The 23,557-nt window shown below is 35.8% G+C and overlaps 1 protein-coding gene across 1 annotated transcript in view; it reads right to left on the minus strand.

Moving 5' to 3' along the window:
- Itga1 (integrin subunit alpha 1) overlaps positions 1 to 23,557 on the minus strand; it is a 165,586-nt gene that overhangs the window by 77,760 nt on the left and 64,269 nt on the right. Inside the window, exons 3-6 of the mRNA XM_071612608.1 lie at positions 15,046 to 15,158; positions 12,414 to 12,502; positions 12,187 to 12,298; positions 11,458 to 11,585 (exon numbers count right to left, since the gene is read on the minus strand). Of these exons, the coding sequence (XP_071468709.1) occupies positions 11,458 to 11,585; positions 12,187 to 12,298; positions 12,414 to 12,502; positions 15,046 to 15,158 (442 nt within the window). The remainder of the gene's footprint in view (positions 1 to 11,457; positions 11,586 to 12,186; positions 12,299 to 12,413; positions 12,503 to 15,045; positions 15,159 to 23,557) is intronic.

Raw genomic sequence — 23,557 nt, forward strand, 5'->3', positions numbered from 1 at the left:
AATGCTCTTCCTTTTCCTTCCAACTAAGCTAAACTTTACCTATTTTGTAAGATTTAATTCAAGTTCTACTTCTCTACAAAACTCCCCCCACCTGGTCAGAGCCCATGTGGCCTTTCATCTTCTCAGAACTCTGAAGCAGATTTGTCTGTGAGTGCTGCATGCTTCACAACTGATCTGTGAACACACTTTAGCCCTCTGCTACATTGTGAGTTCCAAGACAGAAGGCAGGGGTAAAGAGCATGGACTCTGCCATACTTATTATGTATTCTTTTATTCCTTGCTGCTGCTCTGCTGCTCACAGCTGACCTTCTTACATTCCAACTAGATGACTGTAACACTTCACATGAGCAAGTAAAGCTGATATCTCATGGAAATAATAATAAGCAGAAAAAGAGAGCTAAAAAGAAGTGTGGGAAATGAAAAGTGGGGGAGGAAAAACCCAAGTCTCAGGGAAATAACGTCCAGTGCAAGTCCCTGGCTGATACTGGCTGCTCGTTTCCTAGGAAACCAGATGGAATAAGGCCTGCTGTGAGTCGTCCCCAGAAAAGGGTACCATTTATTAATTTCCATTACAGGAAAAGGGTCAAACCACAAAACAAACACATGTAATACTGTGCTGAATATTGGTGAGACCCAGATCAATTGAAATAGTTTCAGTCCCACCTTAGCTTATCATTTAAAGTAGATACAACTACTGATTGACTGATACAAGCATAATATGGATATATGCAGCAGAATCAAATGAGAATTAAAGATAAAAAGTGAGCCAGGTACTGAAGACACATTGTGAGGTGGTGGGAGGAAAGAGAATCATGAGCATATTCAAAGTCTCACATTGAAAAGCCTCATGCAGGAGGGAGATCCAGCTTCCTGAATAAGGTAGCCAGGTAAAAAATAATAGGTAATTCAGTATAAAAATACAATGGGAGGAAACAAAGTGTTCTTAAGGCTGGAAAATATCTCAAGGATGATAATTAAATGAATTTAAACCATTTTCAAAAATTAGAGAGGCACAACCAGTAATCATCACATTTGATCTGAAGTCATCAATTGCACTGGAATGATACAAAGTCCAGGGGAGAGAAGTGGAGAGCTGTTAAGGAGTGATGCACATGGAAGATTCCAGGAATATTGTTACATGGAAATAAATAAGCAAGATAGCAGCTAAAAGAAGCAACTGGATTAGAGGTAGACTTTTTTTTGGTTGCTAAGGATGGAACCCAGGGACACTTTACCACTGAACCACATCCCTAGCTCTTTTTTTTAATATATATATACTTTATTTGGAGAAAGGGTCTCACTGACTTTCCCAGGGCCTCACTTAGTTGTTGAGGCTGGCTTTGAACTCACCATCCTCTTGTCTCAGACTCCTGAGCTGCTGGGACTACAAGTGTGCACCACCGTGCCTAGCTGAGGTGGACATTCTTTAGGGGAGAATGGCAAAGAGAGAACTGAGGCATTCCTAGAGTGAACACATTTACCATGGACTCTAGAAATACAAAGCAGGAGTAAGTAGTCACATGAGAAGGGACAGTTCCTTTTCAGAGATAACTGGAAGGGACATGTTTACTTCCTGGGGAGATTTGGTTTAAACTTCTTAGGTAGAACAGACGACACAGGCATCTAATAACAATCTAAAACCAAAAAAGCCTGAGAGCTGATTCAGGCTATAGCATAAATCAGGCACAAAATCAGGCTTTGATTTTTGTTTCATGAACAAAAAGTTTGGAACACTTATTTGAATTTTCCACTCAAGTATATGATCTATAATTCTTTTTCAAATAACCTCCTTCCCCAAACTAATACCCCCTTGCTTTTTTCCCCAGGGAGTTCTATCACCCCATATAATAATAGGCACGGTTTTAGAAAAGAATTCCATATGGAATTATCTTGGAAACAGCAAGTAAAGCAGTTATACATGTATCTTTATGCCAGAATCCCTGTCCCCCTCCCATCTCTCTCCACCTCCCCCCATCTATATAAAAATGCCACAGATTTCAAATGGTGCAAAAGAGACAGTGTTTCTCTTATTCCTGTCTCCAACTGCTCTCTTTTGAAAATATTCTCAGGGTCTTTAATATGAGAGTGTGAATTGTAAATCATGAATTGGAAGAAAGACATAATGTATTTTATTCTTTCTTAGGGAATATTTTGTGAGAAATATATTCCACACCGTATATAGCATAGTATGGAAAACACTGATCTACAATAGGAGTTACTTACTTTTACAGGTCAATTAATTATTTTGCTTTCATGATCTTTATATTTATGACATATCATTATGTATTGCATTTATTCAAATATATGATTTTACTTCATTTCACTTCTTTCCTTTTTCTTTCTTTCTTCCTTCTTTCCTTTCTTTACTTTTTTTTAGCTTCCAGGAATTGAAACTAGGTTTGCTTTACCACTGAGCTCAATTTCTACCCCTTTTTATTTTTTATTTTGAGACAGGGTCTCACTAAGTTGCTTAGGGTCTCACTAAGTAACTGAGGCAGGTCTCACACCTGCAATTCTCCTGCTTCAGCCTTTGAGTCGATGAGATTACATGCATGCACCACAGAACCCTGCTGATTTTACCTCATTTTAAAGTTGGAAATGTTTTTGGGATCAGGGACAAAATTTTACAGGCTATTATTATTGCCCATGACACTTAGCATAGTTTGTGATCAATTGAATATTTCACAAATATCTGCTGAATTTAAATGAATGAATTGCCTAAATGACTTCATCCTTTTGGGGGTAGGAAAAAAAGAAGGAACAAATGTAAGAACATATAAAAGCAAGGGGCATTCCATAAATTGTGGAGAGGGGGCCATTCTGATTATTCTGTCATGAAATCCAGTCACATTTAAGACTTTGATAAATGTCTTAAATGACACAGGAGTTTAAGAAACAGAAGTAGTTAAAGTAGCTATGAGGTATATTGAATCAAAGAATTATAAAGGAAAGTGATTATTCATTCACTTAGAATTATATTATTACCTTTTATTGTAAGAGTTATAACGTCAGTGCCTAAATTTTAATGTCTAGCATGAGCTAAATTTCTGGACTTTCTTTCAACAACTAACATTACAAAACCAATGTTTTTATTTTGGGAACTGATGACATTGTAAAGCCATGAGGTTTTCCATGTTACTGTAAGATTCACAATTGCTTAATGTGATAAGACCTCAGACTTTGGGTCTGGCCAATGTATATTTCATTTTATCAAACGAGGCTACAAAAGCTCTGACCTACAACATGCTTCTCATGTGATAAGTCAGGCTGTGAATGCAGGCTGCAATCTCAGTTAACTGTAGTACAGACCTTTCTGGCACTATTTTAGTTCAGGTCAGATTTCACCTTTTGTAACTATGGAGAGGACATAAATGGAATTGATTCAAAGATAGATGATGATTTCCTAAGTAAACAAGTCTTCAGAAACAGAAGTAAAATTGACAGATAACAGATAAAGGGCCAAAGATAACAGGTTGTCTTTAGGTGGCTTCTTGTTCCATAGAAGATGCTGCAATAAACAAAAGACCGAGGAACAAAAATGCAAAGGTAGGAGAGGTCACAGCAAACTTTAAACATTTCGTTTTTGGGGAAGTGCAAGGGCTAGAAATTGGGGCTAGGAAAAATGGAGCAAGGAGAGTGAACACCTGCAAAGAAGAAAAACAGAGGTGAACGTTAAGTGTTAAGTAGAGAGGTGAAAACATGAAAAGCTTCCAAGAGGAGCTCAGGGAAGTCCCTACATAGAAGTTCTTTCTAGCTCAGTGGATCAGAGTAAGAGAAAGAGATTACTATAATATTTTTTTCCTTTACTAGGGAATGAACACAAGACCTTTGAGGGAATGCTGGGCAAGTACTCAATCACTGAACTACATCTATAACATTTTGTTCGGTTTGGAGACAGTATCTCACTAAATCACCCAAACTGTCCTCCATATTTTTTATTTGTTGTTTTTAGATATACACAACAGTAGGGTGTATTTTGACATAATATACAAGAACAGGGTGCAACCCATTACAATTTTGATCCCACTCTTGTGGTTGAACATGATGTGGAGTTTCACTGGTGGTGTATTCATGTATGAACATAGGAAAGTTTTGTCCAATTCATTCTCTCTTTCCTATCCCCATCCCTACTCCCTTCCCTTTGTTCCCCTTTGTCTAGTCCAATAAATTTTTATACTTCCTCTCCACACTCTCCTTTGTTATGGGTTACCATCCACACATCAGAGAGAACATTTAACCTTTGGTTTTTTGGGACTGGCTTATTTCACTTAGCATTGTAGTCTTCAGTTTCATCCATTTATAGGCAAATGCCATAATTTCATTGTTCTATATGGCTGAGGAATATTCCATTGTGTATGTCTACCACATTTTCTTTATCTATTCATCTGTTGAAGGGCACCTAGGTTAGTTCCATAGCTTGGCTATTTTGATTGAGCTACTATAAACATTGATGTGGTTGTGTCAGTATAGTATGTTGATTTTACGTCCTTTGGCCTCAAATTTGTGATCATCCTGCCTTGGGCTCCTGAGTATACAAGATTACAAGTGTGCACCACACACCTGGTAATGATGATTTTTAATATAGAAGAAATTACAAATTCCAGGAATTCTGTTTTTCTGACATGATTGACTTGCCTCTTTTAGGCGAGGCTGTAGATGGTATTCCATAAATAAAAGAATGAAAGCACAATTCTGTCACCTAAGTATTCACCATCTACCAGGCAGATCTACAAAACAAAGAGCAAGGCCACCATGGAGTGATACTATCAATTGCTGAAGAGTTTAGAAATGCTATGGAAACAAGTGAGGGGAAACCATTCTTCTTGGGAAGGGTAGTCAAGATAATCAAAGAAGATTACAGAAAAATGACATTTGAGCTGAATCTAAGTTCACCTAGTACATAGGGTGGGAGAAGGACATTCCAGACAGAGGGAGTAACAGGAACACAGCACATTGCATGCAGTAGGGGAGTGGGGGGGGGGGCAAGGAGTCTGAAAGGCAAAAAGTGACAGAGGCACTGGGGAAACTGGATGCACAGAGAATGACAAGGTGTCCAGTGCCTTTAAGTGCACTGGAGAGTTTTAATATTATCAGCAGCCAATACAAGGCTTTTAGGTAGGGAAACTATCTGAATTTTACTTTAGAATGATTATTCAGATTCATGTTAGATAGAAATGGGGTGGGGGATGGAGATTAGATGCCAGTACATTCACTGTACCATATTCAAAAACTGTGGCATGATTGACAAGAGGATAGCTGCAGGGCTCAGCTCAGCTTCTTTTCAGACTTAGAAAACAATGAATCAAGCCCCATATTTAAGGCTTCTAGGGAAAAGGCCATAAAATGTGCAGTCAAAAGAAAGATAAATAATATTCCTAAAATTTAATTAATTTCTCGCGTTCATTTTGCCTGGTTTAATGTTATGCTACACTCCTGATGTGAACAATCTAGACATTGTTCCATTAGTATATTTCACTTTTATATCAAGTCTCACAATTTACTAGTTTTATTTAGGGTAATGTACTTGTATTTGACATATTTATGTCATTCCCATTTATTATTAAAAGCAATGTTATGTTTAGGTATTGAGGATCAATAAGGCCTCCATAATGTTTATACCATCATATCTTTTATGGCAAGCTCAGAGTGTTTCAGGTTTGTTTTTATAGGTGTTTTTTTTTTTTTAAAGGCAATTTTATAGCCTTTACTCTATCTTGGGTAAAAGATTGGTTAGCAAAAATTCCTTGACTATGTTTGCAAAAGTGCTAATGGGGCCACACAGAAATACAGAACTCTTTAGAATGGATGCTCCCATAACTTTTGTTGCATTTCCCTGATGCATATTAATTGTCACATGAAAACATTCAGGCAAGCATTTTCATTTGCCCTTCTTCTTTCCTTCCTTCCTTGCTTGCTACCTTGTTTCCTTCATCTTTTTGGAGGTAAAAATTAATTTCATATCTTTAGAGACTGTCTTTTACCATTTGTAATTATTAAATGACAAATTTATAACAGCATAAAATTGATGTAATTAATCTTTATTTAAGGTACTAAATGAACAACTGCAATGAATATAGCAAACAAAGCTTAAGGAGGCATAATCAGAAAGCCACCTTTTTCCTTGTAAACTTTAAAATTTATTTGGGGTGAAGGTCTCCTGTTATTCCTGAATGGAAAGATAAATGCCATATGCTTCAATTCTTAATTTTAAGATTTCTGTTTAAATATGGCACTAGAGGGCTAGGGGTAGAGCTCTTGGATAGCATGTTTGAGGTCTGATCCTCAGCAATGCATAAATAATAAATAAATAAGGCACTATATTTTAGATTGTGCCACATGATATTGCTATATTTTCTGGTAAACAAAAAAAGAATAAATTACAACTATTTCACATAGTTCTAAATTAAAAAAAAATTCAAAAGACAAAACATGAAAATTAATTTGTATTCAAACCTTCTCTTCTTCTCCTACTAAGGATATATAGGGGGTAAAAAGCCTGTGGTTATAAAAGGACATGCAGTTTTTTTCTTTATTTGCTTTTGTACTTGTTTTTCTTAGTATACTTTTTGCCTTTTCAGGGACAGGGGTAGAGAAGATAAAGTCAGTGGTACAGAAATTCTTCCTGGACTGATATTATCCTAAGATGAATCAAATCCTGAGAGGTGCATATCCCTTCTTTATGTTTTTTTTTTTTTTTTTTGAGAATCTCTTCGACTGAGATGTCTCACTTACATCCTTTCACAGAGTGAATGTATTTAATGACCATAGTCTATAGAAATTCCCATGTCTTCTGCTTTTCTCTGCACAAGCATTCACTTACTTCTACAAGACGGTATGGTCAGGACATGACAAGACCTCATGCTGGCTCTCCGTTTGAGTGACCCAGACTGACCCATGGAACATAATCTTCTTTTTTGTTGTTGTTACAACAAATTCTGGGAATAGGCTGATCCCAGGGCAGCTACCTCTTCTTTGAGTTGTCTGTCCATCACTAGACACTGCTATTGTGCCCTTTAGATATTTCAGGCAGGAGTCAGGCATCAGTTGACTATGTCCCAATTCGATAGACAAACATCAAGATTACTGTATGATCCCAGGGAAGCCATTCTCAGTAGGTCCTCCTACAGAGAAATCCTCATAACATAATCCTCCTGCTAACTCCATCCCTGATGCTTTTATAATTTTGCTGTGGTTGAGATGTCTAAGAGTTTGCTACTCTGCTTGCTCTTAGATTTCTATCTTTGCAACTTCTGGAAAATGTCTCCCAGAATTTGTTTTGATATTTGTTCCTTTCAGGAATGGGGGTTGAAAAATTAAATATAAGGAGAAGAAAAAATTCCAGCAGCAAATTCTGCCAATCAGTCAGAATTCAATGCTTTAATTCAAACAAAAAAACATTCAAACACAAACAAAAGAAATAAGGGAAATCAAACTTACTAAATTATATTAATAACTGATCAGGGGAAAATTGGTTGTCAAAACAAATTGTCCATTCTTGGGATTACAGTGAGACCACATGAAAGATGAGCATGTTTTTCAGTGTACATTTCTCCAAAGAGGAAGTATCTTTCCAAATTTTCTATGAATGAATTTCTTTTCTGAATCCACTGAAGGAATATCAAACATTAAAGACAGTTTGAACATGTTATACTCAAAACCCTATTAAGTGTTGTTTAGGAAATGTAATAGTTTAGGTAATCTGCCCTTCCAATTCCTTTATTTTAGAGAATTATTTGTGAAACTAGTCCTAGATATAGTTTAATTAAATATGAAAAGATTAGTGGAGATTCAAGTATGAATAATAAAGACCAAAGTATAAGTTAATTTACTTAAAAGAATATTAAAAATGCCAGCTATAGAAAAAGTCTCATTACATGTCTACATCAGAGAAGAATACAACACTGTATTTACTATGATATACACATGTATTCAACAAGTGTTCTTGAGGGTTTATTATTAGAATGCTGGGCTGGTCATGGATGTAAGAGATGAGATAGTCTTTAGGAAGCAGATTCTTTCTGGTAAAGTTAGAAGATACTACAAATGACAGTGTGCTCATTGTTTCTTTAAGAAATGTTCCTCTGTATATAATGGGGTCCTAAAACTAAATAACTTTGACTCCACTTCTCTTTCTCAGACTAAGTTCTTTTCCCTCCATTCACTGGTGCTTCTGGGCTCCAAGGGATGGCCCCTATTGTTCTGAATAAAGTTATTGCTCCCTTCAAGAAATACATACAACTCCATGAAGCTCACCAGAGCAGGCTGGAATTCCCTGATAGACAAGCAGAATAGTTTCTTGAAGAAGGGAGGGCCCTGATTCCCCAGGTGAGGTTTCCTGCTGAGCATATAAGGTTCAGGGGCTGCCAACTCACTCTGGCCCCCGACTCCACACCTTCCAACTACAGGCCAACACACACACACACACACACACACACACACACACACACACTCCAAACATGCAATAGGCCTGAACTTGACCATTATATGAACTTCCTGGGGTGGCAGTAGTGAGCACCCTTATCTTTTGGAGCTGAGTACAGACAAACCCAACATGCATTCAGATCACTGTGTTAAGTACCAAACCCAGTGTCAAGGGCAAAGAACTGACAAGATGTGTGCAGAAATCCTGAAATCTAGTGCAACAGCCTGGCAATCCCACCCTTCGTGTCTGTGTAAGTTATGAACCTGCATCCTCAAGAAGCAGTCTGGGGACCTTAACCCATGCAGGGTCTCTCCTGTGCTGGAGCATAAGCAAACAGCCTCATCCATAAGTATTGCTCACCTCTTCCTCATTTCTCTCTCAAATTGAGCAAAAGAACCCGTGGATGAACTGATAACACCAAAATAAGCTGGAAACATAAAAAGTGCTATCCTTGTCTTCTTGTGATTCTGAACAGAGCAGCAAAACACATACACACAAAACAAACAACAAACAAAAACAAAAGTCCACACTGATTGGTAGCATCAGGACTTTTAGTAAGGTAAGTTAATTGCAGTTCTAACAGTAAAAAACAAAATTGTAGCAGAATGAGAGGAGTGTATAAATCATTGTTATCTATTTCCCAAACTGAGTCACTGGCACAGGACTTCACTGAAACAGTGATTATTATTCTGAAAGAAGCTTGTGGACCGAATTCCTGAAGCTAAAGAATGACTTCAAACTCATCACAGCTACACCAATTTTCACTCATAGCTACAAATATTTTTAGAGTAAAATAAGTGAATTTGAAGGTAAAATAAAATATTCAGATGACTATGCAATATTAGAAAATGCAAATGATATTCAGAGAATATTATTAGCTCTGGAAGGAAAAGATTTGATAAGAAGGTAAACTGGAAAGGACAAAACAGGGTAGAAGGGAAGAGAGCACAGCACAGAGAAAAGTGGTGGAAAAGGGAACACTGAGCAAGCAATTCGTTTCAGGTATATCAAGCAGGGAGTGGGGCGCCAGGAAGCGCGGTGTGGTTCCAGCTAAGGGGTTGCCCTAGGAAGGAGGAGGAAATAGAAAGGGATAGAGAAATACTATTTAGGCAGTTAGATGGGACCTGCTCTGATAGCACTCATAAAGTAAAAGCATAGGACTGCAATTACAGATCTGTTTGTTCTGATCCACTATGAACAAGCAAGGTGACCTTGAACAATATACCTGGCTTCTCACATTCCCTTCATACTGTGACATTTGGGGCTCTTAGACCTCCTAGTTTTCAATTTATAGGTCTATGAAATCTTATTGACCAAGATGAGAAAAGAGAGGAGAACAACAGAAAGGAGGAAGAGAGAAGGATCTTGAGAAGCAGAAAAAAGGAGGCTTAGGGCAACTTGTGCTAGAAGTAAGAGCAAGTGAAAAGTCTAGAATGGTCTTTGAGGATGCAGGCTGACTCATGCCCTAAGGAAAGAAGAGATAACAGAATCCTTTCCAAATCTCTAATGATTCACTTGAGAAGGTCAACCACAGATGAGAAGTTGCAACTAGGAAAGTTTACATTTTGTGATATGTAAAAGCCCATTTCCTTTTAATGATTCTACACTGATTTCAGTAAGTTTTCTGTTGTCAGTGGGATATACATGACCGAACCCTTCAACTAGACTTCTATGGAGCCCTATTCAACCTTGGATTAGTGAAAAATGATATTTTGCTTTTATTTATGAGTTATAATTTGAACTCTTCAACTATGAAAATCTTTATCATTTTGGAAAGTTGTACATATCATGGGGGGGGGGGGAGCTAACTTCCCCCACAGAAGCACAGACACCTATCTGTGTATATGAGTGTACTATGTCACAAGTTTAACCTGGATGTGACTAATACTGATATATATATATATATATATATATATATATATATATATATATATATATATATATAGTCAGACCATTTTTTTTCACTGCTTCAGAAAATTCTCCCAAATTAGTCTCAGAGAGGAAGGTGAGATCAGTGGACTGCATGTACATTCCTAGAGGTTCCTATGCCCTCTGATCACCCCCACACCATGCAGACTCAGGTTGTAGTGCTGATTCCTACCTTGTACACACTCTTTTGACATTTAATTTGCCTGTTATTTATTATGTCTGTTCCATATTTTATGTACGACCATATAAGTTTAAAAAACATTAAACTAATTAAAATTAACTCAGTGTCTTGAGTGAAAGAGTTCTGCAAGAATTTTCACTTCATTTAGAGGAGATAAAAGGGGATGTGTTCAGAAACAGAGGCTTGGTGGAGAACAACAATGGAAGTGATAACAATTTGACTTTCTTTAGCTAGAGAATACAGCATTGTTTTTTATTTAAGGAAGTAAATTAATATAGGGGAAAAGATATTTTAAGCAATATCCAGTGGTTAGATACTAATTTGTTTATACAGTTTGAGAAAGGAGATTATAATGTGATGGATTCTTTTGAGACTTCATTTTAGTTTCTGAAAACTTGCTCTGATATTATCAAAGGTGTCTACATTTGTTCCATACTTAGTAATTAAGTTATAAGTTTATAGATACCCTTCAGGGATATCTTCTAAGAACATTGAAAATGGAAGTTTTCATACTTTGTGTTTAGAAAATTACATATTCTAACTCAGTGCAGTGGTGCATGCTTGTAATCCCAGCAGCTTGGGATGCTAAGGCAAGAGACTGAGAGTTCAAAGCCAGCCTCTACAACTTAGTGAGGGCATAAGCAACTCAGTGAGAACCTGTCTTTAAATAAAATGTAAAAAAAAAGGGACTGGGGATTTGTCTTAGTGATCAGAACCCCTGTGTTCAATCTCCAGTGGGGAAAAAAAAGAAAATTACATCTTTTGGAGTAATGTTCCTTTTGTTAGAAATAAAACAGAGATATGACATATAAAACACATCCTTAATTTTTGCTTTATTAATTTATTTTCAGAATATTTTTCTTTATTAAAAATTAATGTATTTTTATCTTCAGAACAACAGAAATAAAAATTCAGAGTCACATACCTGTGTCTGTTTAGGACCAATATCCATTCTTTCCAGAAGGTCATTTAAAAAAGCCGTGACACTCTCCCAGGGGTAAATACTGTTGGAACCATCTAGCACTATGACTATGTCCAGCTGAGTGCTGCATTCTACAATAAAAGAGGCAGTTATGTAAATTTGGAATCTATCTTTTTAGAAGTCTACAAAATGTTCTCAAGGACAACAGCAATTCATTTTAAAAGGTGAATGGATGCTCTACAAAGTGGACACACTGCTTTTCTAATAAGAAAAATAGTTTTAGATAAGTAAAGGAGATAAGAAATACTTATTGCATTGTTAGGATTGTTCTGGCTTCATGGTAAGTAAAACACATTTCTAATTTTAATTAATGTTGTACAAGAGTTATGTTAGGAAATTATCTCAATATTAATTTGATAAAACATTTCTCGTTCTGTGAATATCTCACATGAAGTTCCTTTCCTCCAAGAGACTCACCTTTAAACACAAGTAATGAGACAGCCTTAGCTATGAAGTTTAAATATGACTCTCTAAAGGTTATTTACACTGTATCAATTCCAAAAATAGCTACAAAGCTTGGTTATATGCTGGCAAAGCAAACATTTACCTAAATTGGTAGTGCTGGTAGCTGACAAAACACTCAAAGCTTTTTGGTATGCTCCCGTGTATACATACGCCTCATTCATTGCTTATGCTTTTCAAACACACGAGAAGATTGCATAAAATCGGTACCTTGTACGGGGGCAAAGGAGTTCACCACTTGAAATGTGGGACTGATGTCAGAACAGATTCCAGTTGTGTAGTGCAAATGTCCACATCTATAGGCATATAAGGGCCCGCAAGCCTTTTAAAAAATTTAAAATAGTAAGAATTAAAATGATATAACAGATTAACAGATTTTGAAATACTTATAATAATAGCATGCCTGTTGTGATGAAATATTACTCGTTCTTTCTTACCAGAAACCCTCCATTTGGATTGGTGACTAATGTTGATCCAAAAGTCATGTTCTCCTTTACTTCTGTGACGTTTGGAATTGATGTATTAACTACAAAATAGAACAAAGTGTTTAATATGAGTGAAAATAAGTTTCAGAAAGTGAAATGAAGACCAGTAGAGGAAAGGAAAGGGAATAGGGGAAGGGAAGATGGAAGGAAAAGGGGAAGTATGGGGACTCATTGGAGCAATTTTATTCCATGCTTGTATAATTATGTCAAAATGAATATCAATATTTTGTGTAACCATAATGTACTAATAAATTTTTTAAAAATTTTTATTTGGTTTGCTCATAGCACATTCTTCCCTTGGTTCAACTAAACAGACTTGCAAGTTTTACCAAGAAATATAATGAGCTAGCTAATGCAAAAGAGTTGGCTTCTGTCCCAGAAACATTGTTACAATGTTTCAAATAGTTTTGTTGAACTGTGAAAGAATGCCGAACTAGCAAGGCAATGAGAGTGTGGGACTACTTTTCACAAGTTTTTGCTAATTAAATCAAATAAAATATTTAATTTCATAAGATGGTAATAAACAACCAGTGATGAAATGCCAGTTATGTCTAGAAAGCAGAAAATGTGTAGAAGATCAGAAACACAAATTTTTTCACTATAATTTCCAAATTCTTGGGGGCATTATGAGAGTTATAGTGAAAACTGAAACAAGATTGGAGAGGTGACCAAGAAGTTTGGATAAAGGGAATATGACGAAGAAAGCTACATTAGACATTCCAAATATGAATGCTAAATTCTGCAGCATACCAACCTGACAAAATTGGCAAGGAACTCCATTTATACATATATATTTTAACAGTTTGGATAGGAAAAGCAAAATCATCTACACCTTGTATAGTAAAATGCATAAATATTTGAAAGGAACAAAATTCAAGATCAAGAAAAAAATTGTCTCAGCCTCATACCTTAAGACTATAGATTTAAATTTGACAATGAAACAGAGGTTTCTGAATGATTAATATGTCTTCTGATCTGAGAATTGGTCTTTATCCAAGACTTTAGTCTTGCTTTCAAAGCACCTAGAACTGGGCTCTTAGATACATTGTTCCTGAATAATCAGGATTCGATTTTTTTTTTTTAATATAACAGTTGACCCAGGAGCAGCATTGCTTGAACAATTAGGGGATACCACAGACACCTCCCTGTTCTCCTTGATGTGGTTAAATTCTCTAGGCTAATTTTAACACTGTATTCCAAGTAATAGAGGAATAGCTCCTATCATTAAAAATCCTTTGGAAATAACAGGTATAAATTCTAGGAAAAGGAAAAAAGTATGTCTGAAACAACTATCTGAAGGCACTGGAAAGTAACCAAAAGCAGGCAGAAACTAGGAAGGAAACTATACTAGGAAGAAGAAATTGGCACTGAGTATCTTATTTTTTTGTTTTATTTTTATTATTATTATTATTTTTTGGCTTTTATTTTGAGGGAAGACTCTAGTCAGTAATAAAACTCTAACAGAACTCCCAGTCTTGCTATCTTAAAGAAAAACAGGATAGAAATTGGGGCCAATGACAGAATCTGCAAAGTATAGAGGGGAGATATCTTCAGGGAAAAAAAAAAGAAGAACGAAACAATAGTTCTAACATATGCATACATATTCTGTTCAAATAACTGGATGACTTGAATATTAAATGTGCAGAGTGGACTTCATATAGCTCAGCTGAACTGAATAGAGATTTTAACTGCTTCTCGTTGCAGTAAAGTAAGTATATGCAAATTAACCTCAGCCACATTAATTGCCTGTTAAAACAAAAAGTTTAGACTGTTCAAAGGAACATAAGAGAATGTAGAACTTTCACACTTGTAATTCAAATATACAATCGGTTTATGATTCAAAAATCCTCCACATAAGAAACAAGAAAATATGACTCAAGGAAAGGTAATAAATGTAAAGTAAGGTTGAGATATTTCAGTTGTTGGCATTATTAGGCAAAGGTATTAAAGCAACTATTGCAACTATGTTCATGAATGTGAAGGAAAAAACTGCTCATAATGAACAAATAGGAAATTCTTAAAAAGAAAACTAAAATGCAATTTCTGCAATAAACTTGTGAAACTGTAAATCATTTTTATGGTACTTAATATTGTACAGAACACTAATAATGTTCTAACACCAAGCCTTCTAATCATGATCCAACTGCAGAGATTTTTCTATCAAATATATTTACTTCAACATTCAATATTAAATTTTTTTTAAAAATCAAACTTATTTATTATAATTTCTCTGCTCTATTTCCCTTTAAGAACCAGGTAATAAGTTAAATTTTGTGGAAGAGGGTGAGGGACTGGCTTATTTGAAGTTCTTTCATGTTGCCCTTGGTTTACAAAGGATCCAAATAATGCAGAGAGGTAGAAGTTACACATCTAGTAAGATACTCTAAATCTATTGGATGTTTCATGATGATCTGCTAAAGCAAATGAGGGCAGAGAAAACTGAAATGTTATTGTGGGTGCATTTGGATGATAATTGAAGAATGATTACAGATATTTCTAAAATATTTCTTGGGTTACTTGAAAATTATTGTCAGCAAGAATATTGGGCATCATATAGAATGATAATTTCTTTGATTTTACATACCTGGGAGATCCAGTTTTGTACAAGGTAATGATTCATCTCTTCTAACTGGACACTTATAGACATCTCCAGTTCTAGTTTTGGGTTGACCAACTAAAGGAGAACCAATAAGCACCCTGGAAATTAAATGAAGCAATTAACATTTTTAACAATAATAAAAAAAGTTTATTTAATTATTTTATGACTAATTCTAGGTTATTGAGAGTAGGTTACCATGTATATAATTAGATAATAATCCTGTTGGTAATTTAGTATTATCTAAAATAATATCACTGATTTGAATTTTAAAATATATTATTTGGATATAGAATGTCCTTTAAGTCTTATGTGTTGAAGACTTGATTCCTAATGCAGCAATGTTCAGAAGTGAGGCTTTTAGGAAATGATGGAATTATAACCTCGTTTATGAATTAAGTCATTTTTTGTATTAGTAATCTGAATAGACTACGGGAAGGCTGTGGAAACTGTAGGCAGATGAAATGTGTTGGAGGAAACAGGTTACTGGTGGCATGCCCTGGAGGAGTATATCTTGTCCTTGGCCCCTTTCTTCCTCCCTCCCCACCTCCTTCATGGCTGCCATGACCTGAGCAACTTTCTTCTCCCACACCCTTCCACCATGATGTTCTATGTCATCTTAGGCTCAGAGCAATGGAGCCAGGTGATGATGAACTGAAACCTCTGAAACTGTGAGTCAAAATAAGTCTTTCCTTCTCAGCAATAAATAGCTGACCAGCACACTATATGAATATGAGAGTAATCTGATAGATTTGTTTTATTTTTATCTATAATATTATCAATGTTTTTAGATGCTGAAATAATCAATAATAGCTCAGTCTGCTACTTTGTTTACAAAACACAAAAAAGTATATGACTTTTTCCCATGAAAAACTGATAATTTCCCAGAGAAGTCAAGAAATACAAATGTGGGATTATCATAAGATTTAACATTCTATGTGTTAGTTTACATGCACTTAGAAAATGGGAATAATTATGAGATCTAGAAAAAAAATCACTTATTGTCTTTTTAAACAGAATTATAAAATCACTCTAATAGTGAGAAATAGAAAAAATAAAATCACTATTCATTTTAGTTCTAGCAAGTTGTCTAACAGTCTTTCATGATTGCTTCAGAAATTGAATAAATGAATGTGGTTGAATGTTAGGGTACTTGGGTGGACCCACAGTTGCTGATTCATTATTGCCTAACCAGCTACATCCCAAGACTGATTTCTGCCACCAAAGGACTCTAGTCATATACCATTAGGCTTTGCACTTGTGATTATCTCAGACTACATCTTTATTGATGACTGGAGCAAATACACAAAAAGCATTCATATACTTAAAAGTTTATCTAGCTATCTATATTTATATTGAGGACTTAGATATTATCTCAACATTTTAGAATAATAAACAAAATTTAATAAGAAACTATGCAAATAACTTCACTTAACTGCAAACTATTGTCTATATTAGTACAGGATGTTGGAAACCTCACTAATGGGAGTTCATGTCAAAAAGTCTTGAGGGATTTCATTAACAGTGCTCAAACACTAGCCAATAGTGTATTTTGGTGCCAAAAATGCTAATGTGACCTTACTCTGCATTGCTAGAAATAGACGCCCTGGTCAAGTAAAGTGATAGCCTCGCTGTGCTCTGCACTGGTCAGACCATGTCTGGAATCTCCAAATTCAGAAGGACATAGGCACAATGGAATGTATTTAGGAGGATGTGACTTAGATGATTAAGAGCCTGGCAATTTTGTCAGACAAGAGATATTCACAAGAAAGTTGAGGATATTTAGCATGGAGAAAGAATGTCTGATAAAACCCTAAGAGGTCGTACAGGGGTACAAGTCAAGCAGGCATACATTTTTAAATATTTAAATATCTGTCATATTGAAAAAGCAATGAAAACTTTTTCTATAGGTCCTTTGGGCAAACTAGCATTAACGAAAATAGGTTTTACAACAATTGAATTATCGAAACATTGAATAGACTTCCTAAAACATTCTTATAGTATAATGCCTTTGCAAAGCAATTTCTGCTGTACATAAAGACCCATTAAAAACGTTCAAAGCCTTTAAGGCATAATTATTATTTCTGGGAACATATTATTAAAAAATGAAAATAAATTAAAGCTTCATGCACAAAGATAATTCCAAGAAAAAGGTAACAGTAATATAGTCAAAACAAGAACTAATTATTTCTGATTCACTCTGTAAAATATTGTGCTGTCATAAGAAATAATAGTTAATAAGATTCCATGGTGGTATTAAAAATTATTTATCACCAAATTCAAAGCAAAAGCCTACCTAATTTAGTGAAAACCTGTGGCCTATTAAACTGAAAGATACTGAATTATTAATCTCCTCATGATAGCAATAAAAACATCTAGCATTTATTGAATTTATAACATGTACCAGACACTGTACTAAGTGTTTTCTATGCACTAAGTAATTATGTTCTCTTCATGAAAGATAGCATAAACTTTGGTGCCAGATTTTGTGAGTTCAAGTCATGACTTGACTTAACATTTACTCAACAATATAATTTAGAATTCAATTGCCCTCTTTTGCCCTAGTTTCTTCACTGATAAAATGGAGATAGTGGGAGTACCTATCTCACAAGATAATCATGAAAATTAAATGAGTTAATGAATATAAAATACTTACCACAGTATTTAGCTCACTGTAGTGCTATCTAAATTTTAGTTCTTTTTTATTGTTATATTTTTATTTCATATTATTAAATAGCTAACATCTTTGTAAAACATTGATTAAAAGAAAATACATCAAAATATAACAAATTATATTAAAAGATTATAATTAGTCTTTTTCAATATTTTCAAAATTTATATATAATATGTCTGAATAAATTAGCTTTATACTTAAGAACAGTTTTGAGAAAAGAAGTATCAGCCTATTGTTCTTCAAAGTATTTAACTGAGGCAAATAGACTAAGTAATGTTTGTTAAAAACATTCTACCTGTTGGGCATTTACACCAGGTCATAGAAACTGAAAAGGGATAAAACACACTCTTTTTAATTTGCTTAAAATTTATAGGGACAACCCAAACTATGAGTGTATATTGTAATACTGAATAGGTTTGAACTTGGTGCAACATCAGCAAAGCCTTAGAAGCAAGAAAAAAACTTTTAAAGAGGGTATGCCATGATCATGTCTTTAATTTTAAAGCTTATTTGCTTCATGTTACAGGAATAAATGGAGAGGAGCAAAACTAGGGTCAGAAACAAGGCCAGAGTTCCTAAAGTAATCCAGATGAGCAATTGAATAAAGGACATAGAGAGGAAAGAAAAACTGACTCTGTAAATATTTAGGATATAAGTTATGTGAGTTTGGTGTGTGTGGAGGTCTTCATAAGCAAAACTGAGGCAAACTAACTTGGAACAGATAGATTTCTTGGTAGCTATTTCAAGTATGTACAGGTGTGAAGATAGGGGAAATGGGGCTGGGGTCGAGGCTCAGTGGTAAAGCATTTGCCTAGTACCTGAGAGGCACCGGGTTCAATCCTCAGCACAACATAAAATAAAATAAATAAAATAAAGGTATTGTGTTCACCTACAACTAAAAAAAAAAGATGGGGGAAATGACAGGCAGAAGGAAGAAAGTCCCCCTCCAAAAAAAAAGGTGTGTGGGGGGGTGTTGTTCTGTAGGTAACTGGGCTCAGTTTTGCTAGGGAAAACCATGTGGAACATGTAGGAGCAGGCTATAAGCATGGTTGAAGTCCTAATATTAAATGTTACCATGTCCCCCCATAGTTTTATTGGTGCATTATAATTGTACATATTTGTGGGATTTATTGTTACATATTTTACAGGCAAATGATATAACAATAAAATTTGGTCAGTATCATTCTCCAAATGTTATCATCATAAAAGAGCTGAAGACTGACATTTGATGAAAATATCAGAGTTTTAATAAGTGAAAAAGGAAAATTAGGTAAGAGTTATCAGAGAGGGAGAGGGAGTATGTCAGAGAAGCCAAAAAGGCAAAGAAGGTCAACAATTTACATTGTCCTGTTAGAATATCCTTCCAAAGTACCTTGGGCTTATGCACATTTTTTGGACACATATGCCTTTCCACAGCACTAAGTCCTGATGAATCCAAATTTAAAAAGTTTAGAGTAAAAAGGGTTATTTTAAGTTTATCTTTGGAGAATATATACCCCTTCCCAATTCCCTCTTTTTGCTTTAATAAGTACATTTTAGTAGTTTGATGAGCTCTTTCAACTATGCCTTGTCCCTGTGGATTGTATGGGATTCCTGTTATATGAGTAATGCCAAATGATGAGCAAAATTGTTTAAAAGAGGTAGAAGTATAACCAGGGGCATTATCTGTTTTTAACTGTTTTGGAACACCCACAGTGGCAAAATTTTGTAAGCAATGAGCTATAATATCTTTAGTTTTTTCTCCGGCATGAAGGGAGCCCATCAAAAATCCAGAAGAAGTATCAACTGTAACATGCAAATATTTTAATTTTCCAAATTCTGGCAAGTGTGTGACATCCATCTGCCAAATATGGTTAGGTATCAGTCCTCTAGGATTGACTCCAAGATTAACTTGTGGTAAAAAGGTCACACAATTTTGACATTGATTTATTATTTATCTAGCTTGTTCCTTAATTATTTTAAAACGCTTTTGTAAAGTATTAGCATTGACATGGAACTTTTTATGAATATTTATAGCTTCTTCTAGTGTAGAGAAAATATGTATGTCATGTGTAGTTTTATCTGCTAAATCATTGCCCAAACTAAGGGCTCCAGGCAATCCTGTATGTGCCCTGATATGCTGGGAGCCATTAGCCAAGTAGGTATGACAATTTCCTTGCCAGCGTACCCCATGTTGCTTAGTGGAAGGACTCGTGGAAATAGGACATTTTGCAGTGACATTGCATCTAAGGTGACCTTGTTCAAGGACCAGGGCGGATCCGGGTTTAGGGCGTTCCTGGTTTAGGATAATCTGGGTTTAGGGTGGTTCCAGGTTTAAGGTTATTCCTGCTGGGAATAGGGTGTATCCTGCTGCCTGAGTTCCCCTTGAGTTCTCACGGGATTCAGAGTATTTTTTGGGAGACAGAAGCCCAGTGGGGGTGGATTTGGGCAGAGAACGTGGATTTCCCAAGAACGTGATTGTAGACGGCTGGTGTGAGTTCGGGAATAAAGAGTTGCTGTTTGAATCTACAAGCTGTGTGGTGGTTCGTGATTTTGTGCCCAGCCAGACTGAGGCACTGATATGTCCTATAAAGAATGGATCTTTTCTGTCCCAGATTAGACTTTGTATAGTGGAAAGCAAAGAGAAAACAGTAGAGGAAGGGGAAATCCTACCAGCATCTTCAAGGGATACTATAGCATTAACTATATACTGACTATCGGAAAATAAATTAAATACAGAATCTTTAAACATCACAAAATCTTGTAATACTGCATTAAACTCTACCTTTTGAGCTGATTGTTTGGGTACTAAAAATGTAAAAGTTTGATCAGGTGTAACTATTGCTGCTGTACCATTATTTGACCCATCAGTGAATATATTTGGAGCATTCATGATAGGTGTTTTTCTTGTCATTTTTGGAAAAATTACAGGATGCAATGACCAAAAAGACAATAAAGGATTAGATGGTAAGTGGTTATCAAATGCAACATTAGATTTGCACATGATTATTGCCCAAGTATTTAACTCATTAGCTAACTCATCAATTTGATTCATAGTATATGGAGTAATAATTTTATTGGGAAAAATTCCAAACACTCCCTTTGATGCTTTTATTCCTTTGAGTATTAATTGTCCTACAGCCTCAGGATACCTAGTAAGAATAATGTTAGGAGAATAAGATAAATGTATCCATAATAATGGACCTTCTTGCCAAAATACTCCTGTAGGAATATTTTTTGTTGGTAGTACAATAAATAATAAAGGCAAACTTATATCAATTCTATCCAAATGCATATTTTCCATATATGTTTCAATGATTTTTAATGCCTTCCTTGCTTCAGGCGTTAACATGTGGGGTGAATTTGGATCTGATGGACCTTTTAGGATATCAAATAAAGGTCCCAACTCTCCTGTTGGTATACCTAGATAAGGCCTTATCCAATTTATGTCTCCTAATAACTTTTGAAAGTCGTTAAGTGATTTGAGTTGATCTACTCGTATTTGAAATTTTGGTTGAGGATAATAGAACTCCTATTTATTTATTTATTTATTTATTTTTAGTTTTTTGGCAGACACAACATCTTTGTTTTGTATGTGGTGCTGAGGATCGAACCCGGGCCTCACGCATGCCAGGCGAGCGTGCTACCGCTTGAGCCACATCCCCAGCCCAGAACTCCTAAATAATTAATTGGAAAATTTAATTGTACTTTACCTATTTCTATCTCTAGATTACAATTTTATAATAAGTTTGTAAGTATGGCATAACATTCTAGCAATGTATTTTTATCTTTGTGTGCTAATAATACATCATCCATATAGTGAAATATTTGTAGTTCAGGATTTTGATTTCTAAGTGGCTGGATTACTTTGTTAACATAAATTTGACACATAGTTGGGCTGTTAGCCATCCCTTGAGGGAGTACCTTCCATTCATATCTCTGATCAGGACCTTCATGATTCAGTGCAGGGATAGTAAATGCAAAACGTGGACTATCATCAGGATGAATTGGAATCGAAAAAAAAACAATATTTAATATCTATAACTAAAACATACCACGTTTTTGGCACAGCAGACAATTGAGGAATCCCTGATTGAGCAGGTCCCATAATAACCATCTCATTATTAATGGCTCTTAAATCTTGCAATAATCTCCATTTACCAGATTTCTTTTTGATGACAAAAATGGGAGTATTATGGGGAGATACAGAAGGTTGTATATGTCCTTCTGCTAATTGTTGTTTGACCAGGTCATGGGCTGCTTGTATCTTTTCTTTAGTCAGGGGCCACTGAGAAACCCATACTGGTCTTTCTGATTTCCAAGTAATTTTTATTGTCTCAGTGGCCCTTTCTGAAAATCCAACCCATGTCTGTCTGTTCCTTGATCTATTTGTATTGGTGCTGCTATACCTTGTTCTTGTTTTTCTAATCTTTTTCCTTTCCTAAAACCTTGTCTAGTCATAATAGTGGGTGCATTTTGGTTGATGTTATTTGTTAATGTCAAACCTAATTGATCTAGGACATCTGGTCCCCATAAATTTACAGGAAGATGATCCAATACATATGGCTGTATAGTTCCTTCACATCCTTCAGGATCCTTCCAATCTAATACCATTGCACTTCTTTGGGGATTAGTCGCCACTCTTAGGCCTCAAAGCGTTTGAGTGGATTGTTGTAATGGCCAATGTTTTGGCCATTCTTGACGAGAGATGATGCTAAGGTCTGCACCTGTATCCAGTAGCCCATTAAATTCATGTCCTTGAATATTTAGTTTTAGCATGGGGCGAGAATCTAAATTTAAAGAAAGCATAGCCCAATCTACACCTGTGGAGCCTAATCCCTTGGAACCTCTTTCTACACTACGACTGGAAAATTTATCATGTAGGCTGGCTATTATTAGTAACTGCTATTCTATCTCCTGGTGAAATTACTGATGTACCCCTTGGAGAACTAGCTATAATTTTTATTTCACCTTCATAATCGGGATCAATTACCCCAGGACTTATCATAAGTCCTTTTAGAGTAGAAGAGCTGTGTCCCAATAATAAGCCTACTGTTCCTTTGGGAAGAGGTCCTTTTACCCCTGTGGGAATGATTTGAACTCCCATCTCTGGAGTTAGTATTGCTCAGGTGGAGGCGCAGATGTCCAACCCTGCATTCCCTCTGGTTTGTCTGATGAGGGATCTGATGGACAATGTGTCCTGGGCACTACCCTGATGGGGTTGCTGGGTTCCTCCAGTGCTCCGTATATTTGTGGTTTTGGGCCCTGGAGCATTGGGCCCCCCTGTCCATTTTTTGGCAACGGAGCCCGATGCCTTTCTCCACAATATCATGGATAAACACCTGGTCCTTGTTCGTTTTTTGATAATGGAGTACCCTCTATGGTGGTTTGAGAACGGCATTCATTAGCCCAATGTCTCCCTCTACAGCATCGTGGGCAAATACCTGGTATTCTACTCCTTTGATACCTAGTTTTATTAAACCCTCCTCCTATGGGGCAATTCCTTTTAAAATGTCCTGTTTGTTCACAATTGTAGCATGTTCTTGGCCTGGCATCTAAAGCCTGTTTTACTGCAGCTGCCACGACTTGCCCTTGTTCTAAAGCCTGTTTTACTGCAGCTGCCACGACTTGCTCTTGTTCATTAATGTCTCTACATAATTTAATATATGTGTTTAAATCTTCATGTTTCCATGGTCTAATGACTTCTCTGCACCAATGATTCTCTTGCTCCTAAGCCAGTTGTTTTAGTAATGGCATTGCTTGTTCTGTATTCCCAAAAACTCTGGTAGCTATTTGAATAAGCCTATCTACATTTTCAGCATAAGGTTCATTAGCTCCTTGTATTAC

Source organism: Marmota flaviventris, chromosome 5 (assembly GCF_047511675.1).
Source record: "Marmota flaviventris isolate mMarFla1 chromosome 5, mMarFla1.hap1, whole genome shotgun sequence".
NCBI classification, from domain to species: domain Eukaryota; kingdom Metazoa; phylum Chordata; class Mammalia; order Rodentia; family Sciuridae; genus Marmota; species Marmota flaviventris.